Source organism: Heliangelus exortis, chromosome 11 (genome assembly GCF_036169615.1).
Source record: "Heliangelus exortis chromosome 11, bHelExo1.hap1, whole genome shotgun sequence".
NCBI lineage: Eukaryota > Metazoa > Chordata > Aves > Apodiformes > Trochilidae > Heliangelus > Heliangelus exortis.
The window spans coordinates 2,900,317-2,926,085 of NC_092432.1; the positions used below are offsets into that span (position 1 = coordinate 2,900,317).

Sequence of the window (25,769 nt, forward strand, 5' to 3'; positions counted from 1 at the left end):
ATACGCTTTACACAGGCCCGTCTTATTCAAAGACACAGACTTCTCATTAGAAGAACGAGCTTTGCACAACACCCCGGTCAGGAAAGCTGGATAAAGCCTCCTGTTTTAATAGGAAGGGCAAGACGCACAGCGCTTCGCTCTCCAGCGCTTTCACTGAAATTACTCGGAATTTACTAAAAAAAAAAAAAAAAAAAAAAAAATGACGCTTTTCTTCCCCACTGGCTGGCAGTGGCAGATCACAACGAGCAACAACCCATCTCTCAGAGCCTGCCGCCGGTGGGGGGATGGGGAGGTAATGGCGGCCGCGCTTCTTCACACCCCGCCGCCCATCACCGCCCCGACGTGGGGACAACCGATTTCTCCTCGGCCACTATGGCGTCCGGAACCGGTTACTTCCGCCCTTCTTCCGCCCTTCTTCCGCCCGCCCGCACTCCTCCTCCCCGCCGTACTCCACCCGGAAGTAGCAGGCGGCGGCGGGGACCCCGCTCCGGAGCAACGGGGAGGAGGAGGAGGAGAAAGAAGAGGAAGGAGAGCGGTGTCCCCGCCGTCCCGGTGAGGGTTCTGAGTGTGGAGATGGGCCTGACCCTCAGGGCTGGGGAGGGGGCTCTGAGGAGACCGGGGGAGGAGAGAGCGCTGAGGGGCCGAGTGAGCCGGGAGGGGACCGGGAGGGGACCGGGAGGGTCCCTGAGGAGACCGGGAGGGTCCCTGAGGAAAGCGGGGGAGTCCCTGAGGAAAGCGGGGGAGTCCCTGAGGAAACCGTGGGGGTCCCTGAGGAAACCGGGAGAGTCCCTGGGGAAAGCGGGGGGGTCCCTGAGGAAAGCGGGAGAGTCTCTGAGGGAACCGTGGGGGTCCCTGAGGAAACCGGGAGAGTCCCTGGGGAAAGCGGGAGGGTCCCTGAGGAAAGCGTGGGGGTCCCTGAGGAAACCGTGAGGGTCCCTGAGGAAACCGTGGGGGTCCCTGAGGAAAGCGGGGGAGTCCCTGAGGAAAGCGGGAGGGTCCCTGAGGAAACCGTGGGGGTCCCTGAGGAAAGCGGGAGGGTCCCTGAGGAAAGCAGGATCTGGGGGAAGTCGTGAGGGTCCGGGTGGTCGCTGAGGGGAGCCCTGAGGGGTCGGTGTGTCCCTGAGGAGATGGGAGGGATCCCTCGGGCTCCGGGATGAGTCCTGAGGGGTCAGGGGGGGCTGTGAGCAGGGGTTGGGCTGTGGGGAGGTCTTTTAGACCCCCCCGGAAGGGTTTTTTCTGGGTTCTGTGAGGTCTAGCCCTGGGAAGGGGGGAGCCCCTGCAGGGACCCTGAACCTCACCCTGCACCCCTCCAGGGATTCATCTTCCCGGGGGTTCTCAGAAGGAGCCTCCTCAGGCTGTGCTGTGGTGGAGAGAGCCTGTGCTGGGGGTGCCGAGGGGGGCATTGTCCCCTTCTCCTTCCCAGGTCCTTTTCCAACCTGGCTGGGGTTGGGTAGGGGGGACAGAGCAGGTGTTGGGGGCTGTAGGAACAGGATTAGGAAAATGGGGAATCCCGTGCTGCCACGTCCCAGTTATCAGGAATTCTTCTTCCCTATTTCTTGTGCGGGGTGTTGGTAAAGCACCCATAGCCCTGGCATCTCCCTGGTGTTTCCCTGCAGCCCCTCTCAGCTCTGGGTGATGGTGCTGCTGATTCTGGGTGTGTGGGCAGCACAGTGAGAGAGCAGCTCTGGTCTGACCCAGCCTGAACAGGGTTTCCCCTACCAGAGACAGAATCAAAGTCTTCCTAAATCAATAACAATTTGAAAACCTTACTAATGTAGCAGGGTTAAGTCTCAAGGAAGATATTATCAAGTGCTCTGAACACACCTGTAGGTGATTCTTCCTTTAGGAGAATTATTTTTAATAGGTTTTACTGGAAATGAAACTCTGGTCTTTATAGGCTGGGTGATGAACAGCATCAGGTTATTTGTGATGTGAGTTTTTGGTGGCTGGATCCCTGTTTAGAGTTCATGGTTCAGATTTTCTGTGGCTGGAAGAGCATGTAGTTGGTGTTGACACAGATATTTGTGTGTGCAATGTTGCATTTCTCTGCCAAGGAAAGAAAGTATTCAGTAATAGGACATCAAATTCAGAAAAAAAAAATCAATAAGCAAAGCAAAAATGTTTAATCTTGCTTTAAAAGAAGAGGAATCCTTAGGAGTGGTTGCAGATGAATCTTTACAAAAAAGGATCTGGGGGAAATGAACCCAGGTAGGTCCTGGTGACCAGCAGTTTGCTTCCACAAGTGGTAACAGGTGAAGTGGGAAGCTTAAATGAGTTTCTTGATCTTCTAGGGTGAGGCAGCAGAAAAAGGAAGGTGATCACTGACCCTTTATGGCAAGCAGAAAGTCCCTGCAGTGCCTGGCATGGTGAGGCTCTGACCAGGACTTGGGCTTCTTGCCTCTTCTGCAGCACAGTGCTCAGAGAGGATGAGGTGTTTTAAAGCATTTGCTGTAATTTGATTTTCTTCTGCTAGAATTTTGTCACACAAGGGGTTGCTGAGCTTGATAACCCCTGAGTCAATGTGTGGCTGGAGAAAGGAATTAGGAGGCTGAATTGCTCTTGTTGTGCCTGCTCTGCCCCACAGGCTGCTGGAGCTGATATTTTTTGGCTGCTGCCAGCCCGTGGCAGAGAACAGCAGAGTTGATGCAAGCACCAAAACAAAGCCATGAAAAATTGAAGCAGTGGCCAGGCAGCACTTCTGAGCCACTTGTTAGATGTGAAAGGTGTTTCACCTGCTCTCTGGAAGGTGTGTGTTGTCTTGCAATTTAGAAAGTGCTTTCCCTCCCTTTTCCTTGCATTCTGTGCTTGGAAAATGGCAAATGAAGCTGAAAGATGAGGACATTGTAAATGACTGTTGATCTATCTGTAAGCCAATCAGTTAAAACTATCACACCAGCAACTTTCCTGCAGGGAGAAAAGGAGTGACTTTCAGAACATACCCAGATCTTATTTTGTGAAGAATTAAGGAATGAAACCTTTTGATTTGTACTTGGCAACTGTTAAGTGACAAGAGCAAAAGTTGCTTTGTTTTTGTGTGCTCAGTGCTATGTTTGAATGCAGGAAAATAATCTCCTGAGGCAGCTGGCTTTTCAGGGGAAAACTATTGAGTCTCCAAACTTCAAATCTGTTTGAAACCCTCTTATATAAATGGAAGCTAATGGTCTCTTGTTGCTTTAAAAAAAAAAATCAAAATCTAGAAGTTACCTGAATGTTTATTATTAATTAGTGGAGTTTTATAAAAAAACTCCCATTATGTCTCTAGGACATTCTGGCTTCAGGGTGAATTAGTGGCATTCCTGTGTTCCCAACACTGTTCTGTATTAATTGGTGTGCTTCAAAGGTGCCTTTGTTGGTAACTCCTGACAAGAGTCAGCTTCTGTCTGGCTAGAATCAAAACTTCAAAATCAAAACTAAATTAAGCCTCAGCTCAGCTGATGCTCCTGATGTGCTTTGGGACTCCTTGGGGGCAGTTACACGTGGAAGAATGAGGTCTGAATGCTTCAGCAGAAGGTTCATGAAATAATGGAAGTCTGTTGTGTGAACTGCTGAGTGGATTGCATGGGTATTTGTTAGATATGAACTTGGAATGTTTAAGAAGTTAAAAATAAACCTAAAGAGTGCTTTAGCTCTTTGAGCCTGCAACACAATTGTCTTTCTCTCAATTGTTCCACAGGAATGCTGTTACAAAAGCACAGTAAGGCAGGCAGGTAGCTGTCTCTTGGGAGAACAACTGAATTGTTTGTGCTGAAAACTGAGAAGAAGTAAACTCAGTGTGAGTCAGAGTTAGTAAAATCAACTGCTGAGAGCAAACTCGCCCTGCAGATGCTTTATGTACATGGCACAGCTTTTGGGTGCTGCCTACAATTAAGCTGTTGTGTTGGTTTCTAACTTTGTCTCTCTCTTTCTTTTTTCCCAGGCTGCCCTAAACTGAGTTTTTCCTAAACATCATGGGAGAGATTAAAGTCTCTCCTGATTACAACTGGTTCAGAAGCACTGTTCCTCTTAAAAAGGTAATGTCCAACCACTGTCCCCCCCTTGCTTGGATTTCTCCACTTTTTGTCCCTGACCCACAGGAGGGTGTTTGAGGTGTGCAGTGCTCCAGCTCCTGGTCTCTTCATTCCAATTTGGAGAGGGAAGGGAATGCTGTCCTGGTACACAGCTCCTGACCCTGTGCAGATGAGGCTTCCCGGGGCTGTGGTCACAGACTGCCCTTCACCCCCAGCCCTGCCTCCTGCCAGGCTGAAGGGCAGTCATTCCTTTACACCCCAGCCTGGGGCTCCTGCAAGAGCCCTCCCTGCTGTAACCTCACAAGTGGAGCAGAATTAGTGGCCTGTCTAGCTTGGGGGTGGTTTATAGCTTGGTTTGGGGTTAAGCTGCTTTCCAGCTGCTTTAGTTCCCTGCTGTGGGTGGTTCTGTGGGCTGCAGGAACATGGTGCTGGCAGAGAGCAATGCTGCCTTTTTCAGGGGCAAGTTGGTGGCAGTTGGGCCACTCAAAAGGGATTTTATCTCAGACCTGATGAGCAATGCTTAAATGTGCCCAGCATTCATTCCACTGAGTGGTGTGCAGCTTTCTCTAAGAAATTACCTTTATGGAAGGGCTGTAGGAGTTTCCAGTCAGGTTTTTTTTTAATAATTTTTGTCGATTTGTGCCTTCCATAAATAAGAAGGACTCATTGCTGTTGGCTGGGCATGGTCTGTCCTGCTCAGGCTGTCCAGCTTTCTGTTTGTGGCTGGTACCAGATCTGCTGGGTCTGTTTGTGCCACACTGTTCTCTCCAAGCAATGCCTCAGCAGGTCAGCAAAGCTGGGAGGCAGGATTTCAGCAGATGTGAGTGCTCTGAGGCTCTGTTTATGGGATGCAGCACAGTGAAGTGGGGGTTGTGGTGACAGCAGAATGTGTTACTGCTGCCTTGGGGACTGGGTGACACTGCAGCTCACTGCCAGGGGCTTCAGCTGCTGGGGTTTTAGAAATAAGGACAGAGGTAAAGTAAAGCTGCTGGTAACCTGGTCACCTGCAGGGTGCAGAGGGACTAACTTACCCTCTTGAGTGGTTTGGACTGCTCCAAAGTGAAGTGATGAGTGTGGTGTGTACAAAGGAGGCAGAAATGAACAAGCTTGTCCTGGATTCTAGAGAGAGGGTGGGAAAGAAAAGAAAAAAGCACAATTTGAATATGTGATTAATCCCTGGAGCAGACTTTAGGAGTACAATTCCTTGCATTATGCCTCCCAAAATCTGGGCAAAGCATGTACAGAGGGAGGAACAACCAAGCAAGACTTCTGGTGAGCACTCTGCTGCTGTCAGATCTCCCTTAAGGAAGCAGAGAGCCCTTGATTTGAAAACAGGCTGAGCTGTTCCTCCTCACAGGAGCAGGAAATTCACAGCTCCATCAATCTTCCTGCAGAGGTCAGATATAGGAAGTGGAGCACAGAAAAGGACATTTTCAAATTAATTTGGCTTTGGCTGTGAGCCTCCATTTGCTCCCACCTCTTGCTGTTCTAGACAAATCCTTCCTAAAAGCCTTCAGCATGGACACCCTGGCTCTGTGAGACTCAAGGGGGAAGTTCTGCCCCTTGCTTCTCTGCAGTGCAGATTTTACCCTTAATTTAAACTGTGGGTGACCTTGATTGATCTATCAGAGCAAGGAAATGACCTTCCAAGTCAGCAGTTACCCCCACTGCAGACACAGCACTCAGCCTGCTTTGGGAGCTGGAGTGAAAGTATTGGGGGTGTGACTGGAAATCCCATGGAACAGTTCTCTCAATCCTTTGCTTCACTGTCTGGGCTGGAAGAAAGCAGCATTATCTCTCAGCATCAGTTCCCTTTGCTGTGAATTAGTGTGGGTTTCAAGATTTCAGTGGTTTGCCTTTGGAAATAATCCTAAGGGTAAACTTTGTGATAGCCACCAACAACTACCCTGAATGGATCCAAAATTACTGAGACTGGGAGCTCTGGAGTTGTGTGCAAAGGGTTGGGGTTTTTTGGGGAGGGCTTTTGTACAAGGTTTATTTTTAAATTGTTTCAGTGGTCTGGAAGCTCTGGTATGCAATCTTTTTATTATTATTTTTTCTGGAGAGACTTTACAAAACAACAGCATCATATGATCCCTCACATGCTCCCAGAGCCTGAAATACTGGTTTTATTGCAAGCTGATTTGTTAGTAGAGCAAAGCTGATTTGGGAAACACTGTTCTCTGATTCCCTGAGAAGCTTAACTGCAGTGCTGGGAGGGCAAATTGTGCTTGTATATTGCTATTCAAAAAGCTATAAAATCCTGATGGAGAGGAGATGGATTCCCTCTGTGGGATGCAGGCTCTCTCCAGAGGTTTGTGCTGCTTACTCTGGTAGCAGCTGGGTTGTAGAGGGTTGAAAGAGCATCCTAAATATACACAACATTTTGCTGCTAGAACAGGCACTGTAAAAACAAGTCAGGCTCCAGCACTGCTGGAAGAGACCTTTATCTAATTCCTAAGCCTTGAAAGATACTAATTGTGCTAGGACTTGTAACTTCTGCCCCAAGATGGATGCTGTGTGTGGAGCTGCTCATTAAGGGTAGCAGCTGGGGTGTGAATAATCTGCTTCAGCCAGCCACATGTCCTCAGCACTCCAGATGCTCCCAAGGTGCTGCCAGATGATGGAAGTGTTTTCCTCTCCAGGACAGCTCTGCAGTGGTGCTTTGGGAGCTGTGTGTGTCTCTGTTTTTGTGACAGCTCTGTTTCAGATCAATAGGCTGCCCTGTTAGCTGCTTGGCTCTGTAGGTCTGTGTGTATCCAGCCCTCTAACATCTTCTGTCCAGTGAATGCAAACATCTGTGGTTGGTTAAGGGGCAGCCCCTGGTGGCTTTTCCAGCCTACAGCTGTTGCCCTGGAACTTCAGCTGACCTCCTGGGTACCTCCTGGGCCATGGCACAGTGATTCTTTTCCCAGCCACACTTTTTCTGTATGTAGAAAAATGCATAAACCTGATCCTTGGGGGCACAGCCTTGCTCTTCCCATGGTTTATTTCTTATGAATGTCCAGATCCAGGTGTCAGGACACACAGAGCATGGTTGGAGTTCTGTTTCCAGCAGTGTTCACACCAACACTGTCATCCCTGTTGTGAAGAACAGGTCTTGTTCAAAGGCATCTTGGACATTATAACATTTACTAGATGACAGAAGTTTTTTTGTGAGCAATCCTGGAACCTGATCTGTCTTGTTTATATCTTCTCCACCCTGTGCCTCTCTTTTTTCCAGATAATAGTAGATGATGATGACAGTAAAGTCTGGTCACTGTATGATGCAGGACCCAGGAGCATTCGATGCCCACTCATATTTCTTCCTCCTGTAAGTGGAACTGCAGATGTGTTTTTCCAGCAAATTTTGGCCCTGACTGGATGGGGCTACAGAGTTATTGCTGTGAGTATTCTAAGTACTTCATCACAATCAGTGTAATGAAGGTGAACTTCTTAGTGTTGAATAAAGAGAATCCACCAAAAAAATGATGGTAGGTTGTGCTCCAGAGTATGGAGCAGGCAGATCCAGGCTGGAAGCTGCTGTGCATTTCTGGCAGTGTTAACTCAGACAGAGCCTTGTGCACACACATTAACTTCTTGGTCTCTTTTTTTCCCTTGTGTGCCCTGGACACCAGTTATCTCTGCCTCCAGCTGGTTTTTTTGTTAGCCCTGAGGCAAACATACTCAGGTTAGTTCAGGGTTTCTGTGTTTTTCTTAGGGATGGTGGATAACCTGGTTCTTAGCCTGGTTTTTTAGCTGAAAATGCCAAGTCACTCCTTGAACTCCTAACAGCATTGTGGCTTCTCAGCTCCCGAGCTGAACTAATTGACTTGTACAACAATATTTCTGCTGTCCACTGTGGCCTTAGAAGAACTGCTCTTTCTCTAGCAGCAGTTAATGGTTTCTGTATGTGAATTGCTGAAAAACCACTCCACCTTCTCCTCCCCTGCTTACAGAATGAAGCAATGCTGCACTTTCCCCAACAAACTTGCTCTGTGGTGCTTTTAGTTGTGTTTTTGTGCAAGCCAGGGGGAGGCATTCACACCCTCTGGCCCTGAGGACCTTCCTGGTCCAGGGAAGGCAGGTTGAAACCTTTAATGGGAGAACAGGTGTGATTTGCAAGCAGACACCTGGCAGGTGCTGATCCAAGCCAGGCTTGTTCTGACTTCCTGATACTTCAGTTGCAGTATCCAGTGTATTGGGATCACCTTGAGTTCTGTGATGGATTCAGAAAACTCCTAGACCACCTTCAGCTGGATAAAGTGAGTGCTCCCAGATGGGGAAATGGATGTATAGGTGAAATAAAAACCTAATATTTGAGTCAGTCTTATTTAAGAGCAAGTGTGTAAAATAAGCCTCGAAACCTCAGGCTGAAACAGAAAGAGGCTGTGATGCAATTTGACTTCTGAAACAAGTTTCTTTTTGAAGGTGAATACTCTTGAAAATTCTCATACTTGGGCTGAATTCAAGTGCTGTTTAAGGCCTATTGAATTGTAATGGTTAAGTCATTTTTCATGAGGTCCTGTGGAAGTTATTCTTCCTAATTCATGTAGCATGGAATACCACAGTAAAGTGTCTTGGACTGGCATAAGTATTAAAGACAAAGAGAAACACTCCTTTTCTTTTTTTTTTTTTTTTCTTAAGCTTGATGAGCAAATGAAAATTTAAACCGTGCCCTGGAAACACTTTTTTTTTTTCAGTATTTATTACATTTCTATCACACTTAACTGAAGTTGAATAGAAGAGTTTGATTCTTTTTTAAAAATGGGTTATTAGGGCAGAGTAAAATTTGAATTACTTTTGTAATGAAACACTGTGCTTAGAGCTTAGTTCTGTCACAAGTGTAACATGATCACTTTTTTATTTTTCTTGAATTAGGTTCACCTTTTTGGAGCTTCTCTGGGAGGTTTTCTGGCTCAAAAATTTGCTGAATACACACACAAATCTCCCAGAGTTCAATCTCTGATCCTGTGTAATTCCTTTAGTGACACTTCTATCTTCAATCAGACATGGACAGCAAACAGGTGAGGAAGATTGAGACAAGCAGTCAGATTGATGACATTAATTTTTTTTTGCAATGAAATGTCACCCTGACCTGATTGGACATGTGTCTGCCCTGCATCTAGCCAGGGTGAGGGAAGTGTGGGATGGAATACTTGTGATTTTTTTTAAAGCCACATCACAAGAAGAAAAATTTTCACAACCGGGAGTATGTAATTTGGCAGATGTATCATTCTGTAATCCTCTGGATGTGTGGTTGGATTTAAGATCTCTGCCTGTTTTCTATCAAAACCATTCAGTGTGAGAAAAGTGTAATTCACCACGTTTAAAGTACACTTTTGCAATGTAAGAATAACAGCTTCCCAGAGCATTTTGAGCACCAAGCTGCCAGGTTTTCCATCTCTGTGCTCTTGAAGCCTCATCAGAATTCAATTGGAAGTTAAAGCACCAAGTCAGTGCAAGCAGAGGGAGTACATAGCAAAAAGCATCTTAATGTTGGAGACCTGGGTGCTTGAAGGTTGTTACATCTTGTTTCTGTTTTAGCTTTTGGCTGATGCCTGCTTTCATGCTGAAAAAAATTGTCCTTGGGAATTTTGCATCGGGTCCTCTAGATCCTGAAATGGCGGATGGGATTGATTTCATGGTGGACAGGGTAGGTAGCTGTGTACTCCCCTGGCTGTGGTGTCAGCCTCTGGAGATTTACTCTGCAGGAGGTTGTAGGTCTTGCTGCTGCTTTCCTCACTGGGTGACCCCAAAGGGAGGAGTCAGGAGTGGATCCTTAGCAGGTGATGACTGTCACAGCTCCAGCAGTTCGACTGGTGCTGTGACCTTACACCTCAGTTTATGTAGATCAGAAGAGGAGTAGTTAAGAAAGTGAGGTGGAAAAGAGGAGTAGTTAAGAAAGTGAGGTGGAAGAGGAGAAAGTGCATGATGCCATGTCTGGAGGCTGTGCTCCAGAGGCAGGAGCAACTAGTGGAACATGTTTTAAACATTTGTCTCATGCAGAGTGTTCCTAAACTAGAACTGTAATCTTCATCTGAAGCACAGTCATGTTTCCCTTTAAAAATAACTTCTCTTTGGTTGTATTGTTAACATTGCATTAACTTCCTGCAGTGAAACGTGTTGTTAATCACTGTTTCTCTCTACTGAAAGCTGGAGAGTCTGGGCCAAAGTGAGTTAGCTTCAAGACTTACCCTCAACTGCCAGAACTCCTACGTAGAACCTCATAAAATTCGAGACATCCCTGTAACCATTATGGATGTAAGTTCATCTCCACGTCATCCTTTTTGGTTTTTAAACTCTTTCCTGCCCTTGGCACATGGGACCTGGATATTTTGTTAGCAACTTAATCAGCATCTGCAGCAGCTGAATTTATATTTAGATAAGCCTTGTCCTGACTGGGCAATGCTGTGACTCTTCTGGGTTACATTCTGTACTGAATATTCTGGGCAGCAGCACAGTGATACAAAGAAGCTGAGAGTTGCTTCTAGGAGCAGCATCTATCCAGCCTGATGTAATAAGCAAAATCTGTTTGGATTCAGAACCAATTCCTGTGACTTTTTCCATAGGTGTTCAACTCTTGTGACTTTTTCCATAGGTGTTTGACCAAAGTGCGCTCTCGACCGAGGCGAAAGAGGAAATGTATAAGCTTTATCCTAATGCCAGAAGAGCTCATCTCAAAACAGGAGGCAACTTCCCCTATCTCTGCAGGAGTGCTGAGGTCAACCTATACATTCAAGTGAGTTTCTGCATTCTCACTTAATTACTAATGTGTAGCTGGAGCATGTGGCAGGAGGAGGCTGCTTTTCTGGGCTTCCAGATCATTGGTATGGAAGGGCAGGGCTTTGCCTGGTGCCCTTTCCTCTGTCTTTCCTCTCAGCTCTTGTACTCCAGAGCCACGATTTCATCCTCACCAAAATGACTCAAAAGGAATGCTTCTCTTTTACCAAAAAACCTTCTGCTTCTGCCCCTGTTTCAGTGCTGCTTTCCATGTCCCACAGATCCATTTGCTGCAGTTCCACGGCACTCGGTACGCGGCCATCGACCCTTCCATGGTCAGCGCTGATGAACTGGAAGTCCAGAAGATCAGTCTGCACACCAGCAAGGAGCAGGAAGAGCAGTAGGGTTTGGAGTGCCAGGGAGAACAAGGAATGGGCTCAGTGGTCTTCCTGTTGTACAATCAACTGTTCCCACTCTGCCTTCTTCCTTGTGTTAACCGATTATCACTGTGTGATTCCAACAGGATCAGTGGTCGGTGACCTCCCCGTGGACAGGAACCTCCAGCAGTGTGATGGGATAGATCTGGGTCATTTTTAGTCTTGGAATTCAAGGAAGCATCTTTGGAGACTACAGTTTTAAAAACAAAGACATTTTTTGCTACCAAAGTCCTCACTGTCATGTTCTTAAAGCAGAACAATATTTCTTTTTATATTTTTCACTCAGCTGTATATATTGCCACATGCAGATCGTGTACTTATAAGCTGGTATATTTTTTTGTTGAATATTTGGTTTAAAAGATGTTTAAGTGCCAATGTTGCCATCACTTATTTGCTTCATGTGTTGTAAGTTAGTTTCTATTTGAAATAAAGCCTTTGAATTTTTAACTTTCTTGCTCTTTAAAAACGGTTTTCAATAAAATTTCACTTTCAGTCAGTGTCTCCTGTTGTGACTACAAGAGAACAACAGTGTCACTTGCCACAGTCCTTGCCACTTCAGGAAATGAAGAAAATCTTCTGCCTGAATTCACCTCCAGCTCTAATTACAAGGTTGCACTGGCTTAGCTCTAGGTAAGATATATGTAGTATTTTTTTTATAAAGAATGACTAAGGCATAACTTGTGAATTTAATTGTGAAATCTGGATTTATTGAAATACAGGCATTATTTTCTCCTTGAAACACTAAAAATAAATACCAAGTATTATGTGACAAATTGGTATTTAAAACTCTGTCCTTGTCAGAGGCTGAGTAGATAACCAGTGACCATCCTTACCTTACACTTTTCAAGCTGTAACCCAGGAACACGAGAAAACTTACCTATTAGATTTATAAACAGTACCTGCATGTTAATGTACATTTATAAATAGTTTATGTTCTTCCCTGAAAGTTCTTGTGAAGAGCCAAAACATTAAATATCACAACCCTTGCAGGTTCCAAAAGGACCAGGTGGTCACCTTGACTTTTCTTCTAAACTTCTCATCCTAACAGGGGAGTTGTGAACACAGCGAAGACAGAAGTGATAAGACACCCCTCCAAAAATGGTATGTAAAGATTCCTGAAAACACAGGCTTTCCCCTCAAGAACTTAAAAACCTGACAGTTAAAAATTAACATACAAAAATGTCATGTAAACAAGTTAAGAGTACAATAGTCTAATATGGTCACGGAAGCAGCAGTGATGCCACTTCTAGGACAAGGAGCAGCTTCTCCTAAAGGGCTTCCTAGTCTCTTCCCAGAAGGTTGCAGCCACTTTCTGATCCAGTAACAAATGTTTCTCCTGCAGCTCCCAGGATCCAGCAGCTGAGGGAGCCCCCGATGCCCTCCCGCTGTTACATTGCTGTGCACTTCCGTGGAGAGGTAGAGTCTGCGTTTGCTTTTTTCCGAATGCTTTCTGTGGGAGAGAGAACGTTCTGCTGCACAGAGGGTGCAAAGCCGGGGCAGGATGGGTTCGTTTATCAAAAAGAGAAAGAACTGGTGTGTAATGGCAGCCAGGGGGCAGGGCAGGGTGGCTTCCAGCTTTGTGAATTGGCTTTGCTGAACCCCCAGGAGGCAGTGTGTTATTCGAGGGGGAGATAAAACTATTACCTGCCAAATCTCTTCTTCCGATCTCCACGAGGCCTTCGTACAACCCCTTGATTGGATTTTCTCCTGCTGTGGTCACACCGTGGAGCCAGATAAGCAACATTCTGTGTCCATGCTCTCTGTAGCTTTTGGTACCTGGTGAGACCAAACCACAGCTGAAGTCTTACACTCAGGAGTACACAACCTTCATGGCATGGATTTCTGGCCTGGTGGGTTTGGACACCTCTAGATTTTAGTAGGAGACTCTAAAATAAAGTTTAGCTGAATTTCTGGTCATGGTGGGATTGCCAGATTAATGTTAAACTTGATGGAGTGGGCCAGGGATCAGCTTTTGGGCTTGTCAGACAACATTTTGTAGCAGTACAGCCCCTTGCTCTGGTGTCACAGACCACAGGAGTCCTGGCAGTAACTGAGCCAGTAGTGATCTGGTTCTGAAAATCAGCACCTGTTTCACTAATGTGTCTTCAAATTCCAAATGGGGCCACACTGTGTTCTTGCTTATGGTCCTTGAAAGAAAAAAATGAAACCCAGCAAGTTCTTTCTGTCTTACAGAACAAGAAATGTAGCAAGAATTTGCTCAGAAGGATTGAGCAATGGACCACACATAACCCCCAAGCTCAGGGGCTTTATTCCTAGACAAATTCCAGCACGTACATAATGCCACAATCATTAAAACCAGGATTTTTAACCTAATCTTTTGGGTGTTTCTAACAAGCCAGCTGGCTTTATTCATGCTTTGCTTTTACTATGGACTTATCTCCTAGAGGCATAGTCCAAGTGAAGGGAGGAAAAGATGTGGGCAGTGTTTGATACCTGTCCATTGCTGCTCAATGGCCCTGATGTGGCCATCTGTGAATTTCCAGAAATGTGCCAGCTTCTTCCATTCCCCAGGCCTGAGGTATTTGGTAGCCAATCTCCACATCACTGAGCGGATGTGCTGTGTTTCCAGCCTGTGATCCTGCTTAAAGCTCAGGTGCTTTGCCACCCAGGAGTCAGAGTTGCTGTTCAGATTGTCCTGCAAAGCCAAACCAGGGCAGTCAGCTGGGATGCTGCAGATGGACCTACACTCTCCTGCACCCTCAGCTCTGTGAGTCCATTCTGGCACAGCACACCTTTTAATTTCTCTTTATTCATAGAATGGTTTGGGTTAAAGATCATCTGGTTCTGACCCTGACTCCCTCCCACTGTTGAAAAACTCCCCACAGCCCATCTGGTGACCTTAGGCCAAGCCTTTTCCTGCTCAGTGCCTCAGTTTCTCCTTCTGGGAAAAGGAACTAACACTGTCCCACTCCCTTCTACAGGGAATTGCTCCCAAAGAATCTTTGAAACCCCCTGTTCCCTGCAGAACACCCTGGGGTTTTTAACAACAGAAGCTTTTTTAAATAAGGAAAGCCTGGAATAGATGTTGTTGGCATAGTGGGGACTCCTGTTTGGTTGGTTGGTTTTTTTTTTTTTTTTCCAATTAAATGATGAAAGTAGAAGTCAGGGTGTCCTGTATGGTTTTTTTCCTTTTGACAGCTGGTAAGGTGGAGTCTGATCAACCAAGATAAAGCTACATCTGCCCTGGAAAGCTCAGGGGAGGGAGGGTGGTGTGAGCTGCTCACCTTTTCCCATTTGTAAAACCGATCAGCTTTGATAATCATGTCAGCCAGGCTGATGTGATTGCCTCGGGCAGCAACATCCAGAGGGGTTTTCCCTTGCTGAAATTAGAAAAGAAAAAAAAAAAAAAGAAATTACCACCTCCATGCTCTGCTAGTCCAGAGCTGCTGAGCCATGCACCCAGGTGGGATGAAGGACCCCTGTTCTCCACCTGCAGGCATCTGGGATGTGTGGTAGCTTCCAGCTACTGTGTGCAGGGCATGGGACTCACCTTCCAGGCCCTGCAGCATCTCCTCCAGGCCCATAGGGATGGCAGGGGCCTTTCAGGCTCCCAGGGACATGGGTGAGGCTGTCAAAGGACCAGCTCAGCACTACTGGCCAAGGTATTTGTAACCACACAGTAACCACAGGGGTAGTGGATTAGGGGTTGGACTTGATGATCTCAGAGGTCCTTTCCAGCCCGGATGATTCTGTGATTTTATAGCCTTTCACACAATAGATTTGCTGACACATGCAACTGAAGTGATTTACACAACCTCATTAATTTTAGATGCTCTGCATGCACATGATTAGAAATTCCTCCCAGGAGAAATGCAGGCTGACAGGGCTGTGAAAATGGAACTACATCCCTTACACAGAGTTGATTTTAGATTTGGCGTGGGGGGGGGGGATATTTGTGTTTATATCTTAAAGAGTATGGCAGAAAGGAACGAGATTTAAAAGTTACATGAAGGCAAGAGAATGAGCCCAGCCACCAGGGATGCTCAGGAGAAGAGTTCTTGCCTCTGTTGTGAGCAGAAACCCAGTTTCACCCAGAAAAATAAATGTGTTCCCTGCACTGAGTCTCCCTGCTGTTCCACAGCCTGCTGGAAGGTGGCAAACGTTCCCCACAGCTGAAGCCGTTCCATCCAGGGTGCTTGAGGCTGTGTGAGCTTTAACCCCCTGTCAGTGCAGACGTGGGTTTCTGATTCCTTAGGTTTCCTTTTGATTTAATAACAGGGCAAAAGCCTGATCTACACCAGCCAGATACTTTTAACCTGAACTCACACGTGCTGCAATTCTTGAGGTTTTTTTTATCTATTGTTATTCAAGAAGATCTTTGGTTATAGCATGGATGAGAGCACAAGCAGAACAACTTTGAGAAGAAGTCTGCTCACTGTATGAACTGTTTTCTACCTTCCTAAGAAACCAGTCCCTTATTTCCTGGAAAACACATCAAAATAACCTCCTCAGCAGAGACTGAAGGTGTTATCCCTGGAAATATCCAGATTTTAATATTAGTACCAACCTTTTTTTTTTTTTAATTATGAAAGACAGTGGCTAAGACTATCCATATTTTTCCTCCTTAGCCCCCCAGAATTGAACCCCTGGAACGTTTACCTTGTCTTTTCGATTCAGATTAACTCCTGCAATGAGAATCATCTCAGCGATGTCCTGCCAGCCATGGTCCGCAGCGATGTGGAGCGAGGTTTGCTGCCTCTGCAGGAGGGTGACAGGACTACATTTCAGAGAAGGACAGGGTGAGGCTGGAAGGATAGGACAGGACAGACCACCACCAGGAGGAAGCGCTGTAAGAACGCTGTCAGATCGGTTCTCCTTTCTCCTCTGTCCCTTTGAAAGCGCCAAACACCCTCTTACCTCCAATTGGAGTTGGATTCCTCAGGCTGAGCACAACCAGTCTGTCCCAGCACCAGCACTAGGAAGCCTCCCTGGTAACATTTCAGTCTAAAGAAAGAACCTTTGCAGTTCCATAAAACTCCCTACAGTCACTTGCAGCACTGTACTATTTCCTGTTATATAAACAATTTCCCTCAGCAGATAAGTTTGGCCAAGGCAGGAAAGGAGCTGAACCAGGTCAGAGTAATGGGTACACACTGAAACCTGAATGCACCTTGGGGCTGTTTAATGCAACCAGCTAAAATCAAACCCTAAATGTTCTCATCTTAGGGTGTCATCAGGAGAGAACATCACTACAGAAATGAACATTAACAAAAACATGACAAAGAAGCCACACAAAATGACAGCTGGGTGAGATAACCAGCTACCTCCAGGTTTGCCTCCCATTCTCAGCCCCACAACCATTTCTCACAATGTCCTCCAGCCTGAAATTTCTCCCACTTGCTTCCAGCAGGGAGGAGAAAGCCTGCTCACAGGTCTCAGGGCCATGGCCCAGGTCATGTACTGAATCCCATCAGGCAGTTACCTGGCTGCAACACTCAGAGCCATTTCACAGGTTTCACATTTCTTAAGTTGCGCTTCCAGGATTTCCCCACTTTAGAGCACTCCTCTTTAATCCCCAAGGTGATCAAACCCCCCATGAAACTGCTTCACATTCCAAAGACAAAAGAACAAGAGCTGCAACCTTACATTATCTGGAAGGTCAAGGTCACACTCTGCCTCAATGAAGAGCTTCACCATGGCTGGGAAGTTCTGCAGTACCGCGACGTGTGTGGCAGATGCGTTTTGCTGGGGACAGAAGATCCTGTGCTAAGGAGAAGCTCGTGGCACCACAAGGACCCCACTGGGCCTCACTTGTCTTACTCTAAGGCAGCTTCCAGCCTGGACTCGGGGCAGACTGCAGGTACTGCCCCATAAGCACAGACCCCACAGCAACACTGGTCCTTTCAGGCTTGCTTTGTGCTCCACAAGCTGGCTTGGCCTTTTTGGAAGCCACGAGAGCATTGAGCAGGACACTTACATGATTAACAGCATCCGTGTGGATTCCTGCATCCAGAAGGATCCTGGCTATCTCCTCATAGCCGTGTAATGCTGCATAATGAAGGCAGCTCATCTTCTTCTGAGAGGCAGAGCAGAAGAGATGGGTATTAGTCAGGGCTTCTTTTCAGAGGCTGCAGTTGTTACTGTCTCTGCTTCCCTCCACCCGTACTAAGAAATTCACAGAGATTGTCTCCACAGCCAAACTGGTCCAAGGGAGCTTCACTCCCTTCTCTGTAGAAAGCCCCATTTCCCCAGGACTCCCTGCACTGTTTCTGAAGCTCTGGGCTCCACACGGCCTCACCTGATAACAGGAACCATCCCTGGGAGGCCAGAGGTCTCAGCAAAAATCCACAAAGTGGTGTTTGGAAATGCACTCACCTCCTCAGAGCTCACCTGGGTTTGGGCATTGACATCAGCACCTGCTTCCAAGAGCAGCTTCACACAGTTGCTGTGTCCCCCCTCAGCAGCCAGGTGCAGAGCTGTAAGTCCCTCCTGGACAAGGCAAAAGATCCAGGAATCATTTCTTGTAGACAAGGCTAAGACAAAGAAGTGGGATGAGCAAGGCTCTACCTCGTTTTCTGAACCCATGACATTAAAATATCAGTTCTGAGGGCCAGGGTGCTTGTTAGGAAAATAAAGGCCACAATTATCTGCCACTGATATATCAAAGAATGGTTCTGTCCTGGTGCCACTGGGAACAGCTGGGCCACAAAAGCATTGTGCTCACCATCTTTTTACTCGTGAAGGGGGTGAACTGGAAACCTGTGGCACTCAACCACAAGCTCTGTCTTCTGAGGGATGCAGCTCATTTCTACCAAAGTCACCACAGAAGATGGTTTCTCCTTTCTTCCAGATTTTAATCACAATCAAATACACTTTTCAAAGGCAGTAAGCAAATAAGACTTAAAAAGAATTGCTGATAAACTTAATCAAGAATGTGCTCTGGAATAAATAACAGTGTTACTAAGCCAATATTTGTTACCTAAATCACTAACTGTGTTCCAGCTACATAAGTTTCCACAGCAGGTCTGTCAAAGAGAGATCCCAAACAGAAGATTCATATGTTCAGAGACTAAGTGAATAGCATAAAGTGCAGTGAAGCTTAGCTTAAAACTCACTCAATAAAAATTTGGGCACAAGGGTAGGGGAGGAAAAGAGAGATTAAATGGAGTGATAAGGTAGGGCAGCAGATACAGCAGGAAGAAGAGGCAACAGTTTACAATTGGTCCAAGAAGGATGTTGCCTTTCACTGATACTCTGCAAGTGTGACCTGAATTTGCACACAGATGCTTTAGATAAAATTGGCTATTTTCTAAACCTGCCCTGTCAATGGTGACTGTTCAGCCTGATGACTGTGGCAGGAAAGTATTTCTAGGGAGGGAAAGGGCAAAAGTGATGTGGTTTTCATTTCATTCAAATGTACTTACTAAGTTCTTTCCATCAAGGTCCACTCCAACATTGATAATCTTCTGCAGCACAGAGGGATGTCCATTTTTAGCAGCTAAATGCAATGCTGTATTTTCTTCCTGAAAGTAAACATCACATCATACTTCAGTCCTGGAGAGAAATCCAACATGGACTGATGTGCAAATGGCAAGTGGATAAAGGAAGAAAAGCCCTGACACACCTCAGCAATGGTTAAAACTGCTGACACCATGCCTGCACAAGCCTCCTTTGGTAACCTATTCCCTGACTTTCACATCCTCTGATCCTTGAACTTTACCTCCCTTGCATGTGGTTTATGCCCATACCTTGTCTTTGGCACTGTGAGAACAACCCAGTTGGATTAGGAGCTCCACCACCTCCAGCCACCCATGCTCTGCAGCCAGGTGAAATGCTGTCCTGTCCATCTTCAAAAGGAAACAAAGAAATACAGTCCAAGAAAGGCTCAGAAAGCACAAGATTAGACCATCTGCTGCAAGCAATCTAATGCTCCCTTGGGTGATATGCTCCCAATCCACAGGGGGTAAAAGTGCAGCTCTTCACAAACAGTTCTCTTTTATCCTGCTGTTAACTTCTGCTTTACCTTTGGAATGGCAAAACAAGGAGAGCAAAACTACCCACTGGGGCCAACAACTCCAAGCACTCTGGTCTCACCAGACACTGGAAAATACATCTTCTCAGGGTTTACTTCATATAAATAGTTTAGTAAAAGCAACAACAAAAAAACGGAATTAATATCTGAGACCCCAGTTAAGAAGTCAGAACCCCTTCTGGGGAAAGGAGGAAAGGCAGATTTCTTGTTGCCTCGTTTTACTCTCAGGCATCAGAGTGGGGATCACTTTGGAACCAGGAAGCCCAGGGTGTATAAAAACTGTGCCAGCTCTGTGTGCTCCTATGCTGTTGTCAGGATCAGATCAGCTGGAACATGCTGCAGGAGTAAGTTATTGCTTTCCTACAACTCCTGTTGTAGGAGCAGTAGGAGCAGTTTCCTACTGCTCCTGTTTCCTGGAGCAACATCTGCACAGGAGGAAGACTTAGAAATTCCTGAATTCATTCTCCAAAGAGCTAAATTGGGAAACCTTGGCTGCTGAAGCTTGATCAGAGCCAGAATCCTCATCATCCCTAAGTGCCTTGCTGCAGGATGGTTCTGACCTGCATGGGATACCCTTGGTTCTTCAGAGTACCATCTGACTTTGCAGCAGAGCAAGATCAGGCCCCATGAAAAAAAGCAGGGAAGGGCTTTCCTACCTTGTCTGTCTTATCCACACACATCTCCTCCAGGTCCTCCAGGATGAACTCCATCACCCGGACGTGTCCCCTCTGAGCTGCACAGTGGAGAAGGTTCCTGCCATTCTGGAGAGGAGATAAGGGACCATTTGTTTAACAAGTCCAGGACTGTGGGACTGTCTTTTGACAACCTATTCCCACTAGCAAAGACCCATTCTGTGTCTCCCTGCACCTCTGGGGCTAAAGTAGCTTGTGCTGCAGACACCAAGTTATGGCTGAAGTATTAACTCTCCCTTTCCCAACCAAGGTCTACATTAAAATACACGGATTGCTGATTTACTAAACCCATTTCTGCAACCCCTTCCACCTCAGCACTGAGGTGAGGAAGCCACTTCTATCTCTACAGCTACAATTATTACACCTGGTTTAGGAGTGGGGCAGAAGTGCTGCTGGCAGTCCCCATGGCTGTCACACACTGCTCCCTGAGCACACAGGCAAAGCTCTCTCTCCCTCCCATCATTCTCTGGAGCTGGATGATGGACCCACACAGGGAGACTCTCTCACCTTATTGACACAATCAGTCTTGGCCCCAGCATTGACGAGGATCTGCAGGACATGGAGGTGACCAAACCAGGCAGATAGGAGAAGGGCATTCATTCCAAACTGGGTGGGAGGGAAGAGAGATACTTAGAGCTAAACTGGTGCAGCCAACACCATCCCCACCCTGGAGGGAAGATGTCCTTCTGCCTTCATGAAGTTTCCCAGATAACTGTTTCTGTCTGGGTTTTTTTTTTCCAGCCCCACTTACTACAAGTGCTACTACTCCTACCACAGATGGTCACAGCAGCTGAGCAGACACTGCCCCTTGATTGCCACATCCTAGGCAGTGGCATAAGCCTGGCAGTAATGGGGGAGACAAAGCTTGCTGGCTGTCACTGTCCTCCCACCAGCCCCAACAACATGACCAGAAGAAGCCAAAAATCCCCACGCTTTACAGGAAACCTCACAGTTTGTACCAGCCCACTTCCCACTCAACTTTGCATGCAAGGAAAAGGCCAAAAGACAGAGCACAGACAGGTCTGATAACAAGAAAGGTGTTGCACCTGCCTGAGCAGGGAAGCCACAGCTTCCCAAGCACTCCAACACCTTCAGCCACCCACCCAGGGCTAAGGAGAAACCTGTAACTGCCAGCCCTGCCCCCAGTCCCCAACACAGAACACATTTGCAGGACACAGGGGAGATTTGCCACCATACACTGTCTTTGTCATCCAGTGGGACATCATGATCCAGGAGCAGACGGACAGCATCCACGTTCCCTGCTCCTGCAGCCCAGTGCAGGGCAGTCCTGTCTGTCTGAAAGGGAAGGAGGGAGAGATGGAAGGCAGAGTGTGTATCCACCAGCACTCCTGAAGGCCAAGATCTTTGCCATCCATGAAGTCAGAATTCCCACATTGTGCAGGGTTTCCTTTGGACACAGACCTCTGTCTCTTTGCTCTCTTGTCAGGCAGACAGGTGCTGGTCACCTTCTGCTCAAAAAAACTGCACTTTTGAACTATAATGACAGCACAAGAACAAAAACCATCACGGAGCATGGATGGATGTAATGAAGCAGTGGGGTTTAGGTGCATCCCCATATTTCCAGGAGCCATCTGGTCAGCAAAGGGAGATCTGCACCAGGAACTCAGTCCTGAGGCACCAAAAGCAAAGGCTGTCATTGCAGCCATGTGCATCTCATACATGGGTTCCATGGGGAAAAATAAATTATCACCTTCCCTCAGCACTTGCAACTTTCCAGTCTGGCCAGAACACCAGTGCTGTGGGTTTCAGTGTGCTGGGGAACTGCTCAGTTGCCCCAGGCCCTCCTTAGCACTGGGCAGTGTATTTTAAATTGTTGCCCAGTTCAGCAGCTAATGAGAAGACCAGTGTTAAGGAGCTGCAGTCCTGAAACAGACCCCCAGCACTTCCTGCAGTTTAGAGGTGGAAAAAGCCAGGGCTTACATTATTTTTGGCTTTGATGTCAACCCCTCTCCTGATGAGCTCCTCCATCCTGGCCGTGTCATTGCGCTTCGCTGCATCGTGGAATTCCTTCTCTGAATGAAGCACTGCAGCAGAGACAGAAGAACAGGCATTAAAACAGTGCTGGCAGGGAGCAGGATGCCCCAGCAAACCTCCCCTTCACCTCACCAGCCTCTGTGGCTTTAAGGAAGGATGACTGCAGAGAGATTCTTCCAGCAAGAATCCCAACCCTGCAGCCACTGGCATGTTTGCTGGACTCATCCTCTCCCACTGTCTCCTTTTCCTTGAGTACCCCTCTGCCTCATCAGTGCTCTTCCAGCCCTACCAGTGCTCTTCTAGTTCAGTGCCATTCCCTGCATGTGCTTACTCCAGCTGCAAAACATTTTGATGAATTAAGTCCATGTCCTGGGCTGCTTCTGAGGCCCAGACCCAGTGTGAGTGCTCGGGCAGATGACACAAACCCTTTCCTCCATCCTTTCACTCACTCTGGTCTGGACTGTGATTAATTTTGCATCTCCTCATAGACTGTAGCAGTTCAGGGCATAATTTACCATAACCTGCAGTGTTTGTCCTGCACAGTTAGGCACAATTTGAAGGTGTTTAGTCTCTATGTTGGGCCTTGCCCCAGCAATCTTCTCCATGATAGAAGAAACCTTCCTGCCAGGAAAACAAGAGCAAGGCTGTGACTCTGGCTCTGCCACAGTCCCTCAGTGAGATTCTCAAGGTTTTTGGCAAGATGTCAGTTTTTGGTGGTCTCTGCCCTACTGCTTTAGGGGGGAATTGTTTTGAGAAATGCTACAGGCAGACCCTCAGCCTGTCACATCCCACTGGAGAGCTGTCTCGGATGCTGGTCTCAATTTTTTACATTTCTGCAGACCTCGGGCTGCAGTTTGAGGGTAGCAGAGGCTCAGTGCAATTTCAGTTTATATCAGCACACCAACTAGGTACTAACTCCATGCCACGCAAGAGGCATCAAAACATTTTACTGTTCCTGTTCCACCACACCAAGGAAGAGTAAGAGACTTGCTGTCTGAACAGCACTACCCCATTCCTCTCTGGAGAAAGGAGGAAAGCATCCCTGCTGTGGAGTCTGAGGGCAGCAGAGACATCAACTCATCCTCCACTTAGGGTTCCTCTTAGCTTCAAACAAAACCTTTAGCTCAAGAAAACACAAACAACAGACAGGATCATTCAAGAGCCTTGGATCTGCTGCTACAATGAAGCAGAAGGTGGCAACATTTGGATACTATGTTAACAGGACAGAAATACCAAAAGAACTTGGGGAAGAACCCCTAGAAATTATGTTAATTATCACCACCAGTGGCTACACACATAGGACTGCCTCTTTGAAATGCTTATTTTTGTTCAGTGGAGTGAACTTTATGTTTTACTGAAGCAAATATTGTGCCCAGGCTCTCCAGGTGACAGAAACATGTTCTTAGTTTTATGACCAGAATGAGGAGGCACCAAAGAGCCCCTTGATTTATTTATTCTTTCCTGGGAAGATGTGGTAACAATCCTTGCACCACTAAGCAGCAATTTATGTATTTTCAGCAACACATGGGGCACCACTTGATGGTCTTAATCCACACCAGCAAAACAAACCTGATAAATGTCAATGCACCCTCATCATGGCATGCACCTGTCCTGCAGCACCATTTCAGTAAATATTTAGCAGTTTTTCTTCCTCTTTCCAGGGCATTTCACACTTTATGGTACTGAACATCAATTCAATTACCACCAACTGCGTGGAAAACAATTTTTGAGTCATTTACCCCCAGGTGCAATGCACCCACTCTGGTGGAATTCATTATGCAAGAGATTTTTTTTTTTAAACCAGCAAAGGAGATAAAAGACCTGCAAAGAAATGCTTTTAAACTGTCTTAGGGGGCTTCACCTGGGGCTGGGGGACACAAAAGCAATCCAGAATGCCAGCTTTGTGGGGGGAAAACACCGAAGTAGAAGGTTTTGGTGTTATTTGCATCCTCTCAGGGACAGAGGATGCTCTGAGGCAACAGCAGCCTCAATTCCCAGGTAGGTCATACACTTCGTTTTCGCATGAATTTATTATTATTATTATTATTCTTTAAAGCATCTCGGCCCTGCCCTGGAACCCTTTTTTCCCTGGGTCCGATCGAAGCCGGGGCCGCCTCCTTCCCTCCCTCCCTTCCTTTCTCTTCCACGACCGCACGGACCCTCCCTCCCGGCCCCTCCGGAGCAGCCCCCGCGTCGCCCCCACTCACGGCAGTCGCCCCCCGAACCTCGCTCGTCCCCCATGCCCGGCCCCGCCGAGCCTCAGGGCGGGCTGAGCGCCTCGGCCCTCCCCCGGACAGAGGGGCGGGTTGCCTGCCTGTCTGCCGCCTCCGCAGTTCTTGTTTAAAGGAAAAGGGAATAAAACGAAGCCCCTTTTCTGGCGAACGCGGTGCTTTCGGGGCTCTTTTGGGATGGCTCAAAGGAGAGGGGGGGGGACGGCCCCAGATGCCGCCATTTTCAGTCACGCGGCTTTACCTCAGCGCGGCTCTTGCTCCGCGTTGTGCTGCTTGGAGGATGTGGGTGATTTGAATTCTGTTTCTAAACCCCTTTTGGTGGCGAGGGATTACGGTTCTGCGGGAAATACGTAGTGGGTGCTTGGTCTTTTCGGTTTTTTGGTTTTTTCGTTCCCAAAAAAAGGTTGAAATTTTGGCGCTTCCAAAGGATGAGGCGCTCGCATCTACCTCACGGCCTGGGCATGGCAGCGGGTGCAGGAGGAGGTTAAAAGTGCTTTTCACCCCGAGTTTTAGTTAATCCTTCTGCTTCAGTAACTGAGTCTGGTTTTGTCTTTTATTTTCTTTTCCGTTTTGATAGTATGAGAAAGAAGGAACCAGCCAATTGCTGAGCTTAGGCTGGAGGGAGAATCGGCTCTGTTTCGGGTGGTCTGAAGTAGGCAAAGAATAAAAAGGTCCAAAGCAGCCAACAGAATTACAAAACTGGGTTCTGGGTGCTGCCAGTGTTTTCCATCTCATGGCTGGAGAGAGGCTGCTGGCTTTTCAGAAAGGACCAGCAAATCTTTCAGGGAGGGCACTTACTCCACCACAGCCATTTTTGTCCAAGCCTGAGCAAGGTCTCTGGTGTGGCCCCCACAGCTTTCCCTCTGTATCAGATTTGTTAGGGTAATTGTGGCACACGAGTGCTCCTTGCATTTTCTTTCCTTTCGTATGTTTGCTTGGATGCAGCCTTGCCACAGCTCTGGACATCCTGCCCCAGATGTGTGGGGACAAGTTGAGTGCCACCATGGTGATGGAGTCAACGCTCTTCGCTGGCCTTCAAATGCATAGAAAGGTGGTGTGAGAAGAAAGGAATAATCTGCTCTACACACCCAGGGTGGGCAGGACTGGGTTTAAATCATGGGAAAAAGGACTTTGGCTTTTCTTGTGCATGGCCAGGACAGCAACAGGGAGCAAACAGGCTGCTGTAAGGTGAGAGAGGTACATGGGAGACGTTACACCAGATGTGTATTACCTGCCTACAGACTTGGTCTTTGTTCTGGGTCCCTCTCTACCCCAGCAGGACCCCAAGGAAGAGCTTCCCCTTCTCTCCAGGTTCTCTATATCACGGGTTTGGGCTGCTCGGACGCACCAGGCATTGGAATGGCTGCCCAGGGAGGTGGTGGGTTCTCTGTCCCTGGATGGAGGAGGAGAAGAGACTGGATGTGGCACTCAGTGCCATGGTCTGAGTAGTGGGTCAAGGGTTGGACTTGATGATCTCAGAGGTCCTTTTCCAACCTGGCTGATTCTATGATCTATGATTCTGTGACCACAGGAGGGTGCCCGTGCTGTTCCCCCACCACAATGTGCTGCAGCAGCTGTCAACCCCAGGGTGCAGCTGGGGCTGTTCCTGGGGCTCAGGACAATTTGGGGGGGGACACCCCAGTTCTGGAGATCTTTGTGTGGGTCTGTGCTGCTCCTGTGAGTGTGGTGGGAGATGTGGGGAGTTACGGAGT

General features: G+C 47.3%; 2 protein-coding genes across 6 annotated transcripts; one reads left to right on the forward strand and one right to left on the reverse strand.

The window, feature by feature from the left end:
- Positions 1 to 323: 323 nt before the first annotated feature.
- On the forward strand, positions 324 to 15,804 carry SPG21 (SPG21 abhydrolase domain containing, maspardin). Of its 5 annotated transcripts, none has more exons than XM_071754200.1 (12): positions 400 to 552; positions 3,917 to 4,010; positions 7,231 to 7,392; positions 8,171 to 8,251; positions 8,868 to 9,013; positions 9,534 to 9,642; positions 10,143 to 10,250; positions 10,588 to 10,728; positions 11,640 to 11,776; positions 12,195 to 12,247; positions 12,489 to 12,562; positions 13,679 to 13,810. In XM_071754200.1, exons 2-12 carry the CDS (start codon positions 3,948 to 3,950, stop codon positions 13,682 to 13,684), a joined length of 1,080 nt encoding a protein of 359 aa, XP_071610301.1. In that variant the 5' UTR covers positions 400 to 552; positions 3,917 to 3,947; the 3' UTR covers positions 13,685 to 13,810. The 5 variants fall into 5 exon arrangements, with proteins under 5 accessions (XP_071610303.1, XP_071610301.1, XP_071610299.1 ...); XM_071754198.1 differs by lacking the exon at positions 13,679 to 13,810 and adding an exon at positions 12,752 to 13,063; XM_071754201.1 differs by lacking the exons at positions 12,489 to 12,562; positions 13,679 to 13,810 and adding an exon at positions 15,785 to 15,804.
- ANKDD1A (ankyrin repeat and death domain containing 1A) lies at positions 11,825 to 24,296 on the reverse strand. Its single transcript, XM_071754197.1, has 15 exons — positions 24,034 to 24,296; positions 21,773 to 21,876; positions 21,029 to 21,127; positions 20,339 to 20,437; positions 19,796 to 19,900; positions 18,856 to 18,954; positions 18,532 to 18,630; positions 17,498 to 17,596; positions 17,085 to 17,183; positions 16,754 to 16,852; positions 15,767 to 15,865; positions 14,392 to 14,487; positions 13,601 to 13,802; positions 12,791 to 12,922; positions 11,825 to 12,596 (listed from the first exon to the last, which is right to left on the reverse strand). The coding sequence occupies exons 1-15, from the start codon at positions 24,065 to 24,067 to the stop codon at positions 12,535 to 12,537; spliced, it is 1,527 nt and encodes a 508-aa protein (XP_071610298.1). The 5' UTR covers positions 24,068 to 24,296; the 3' UTR covers positions 11,825 to 12,534.
- Between the last annotated feature and the right edge of the window lie 1,473 nt (positions 24,297 to 25,769).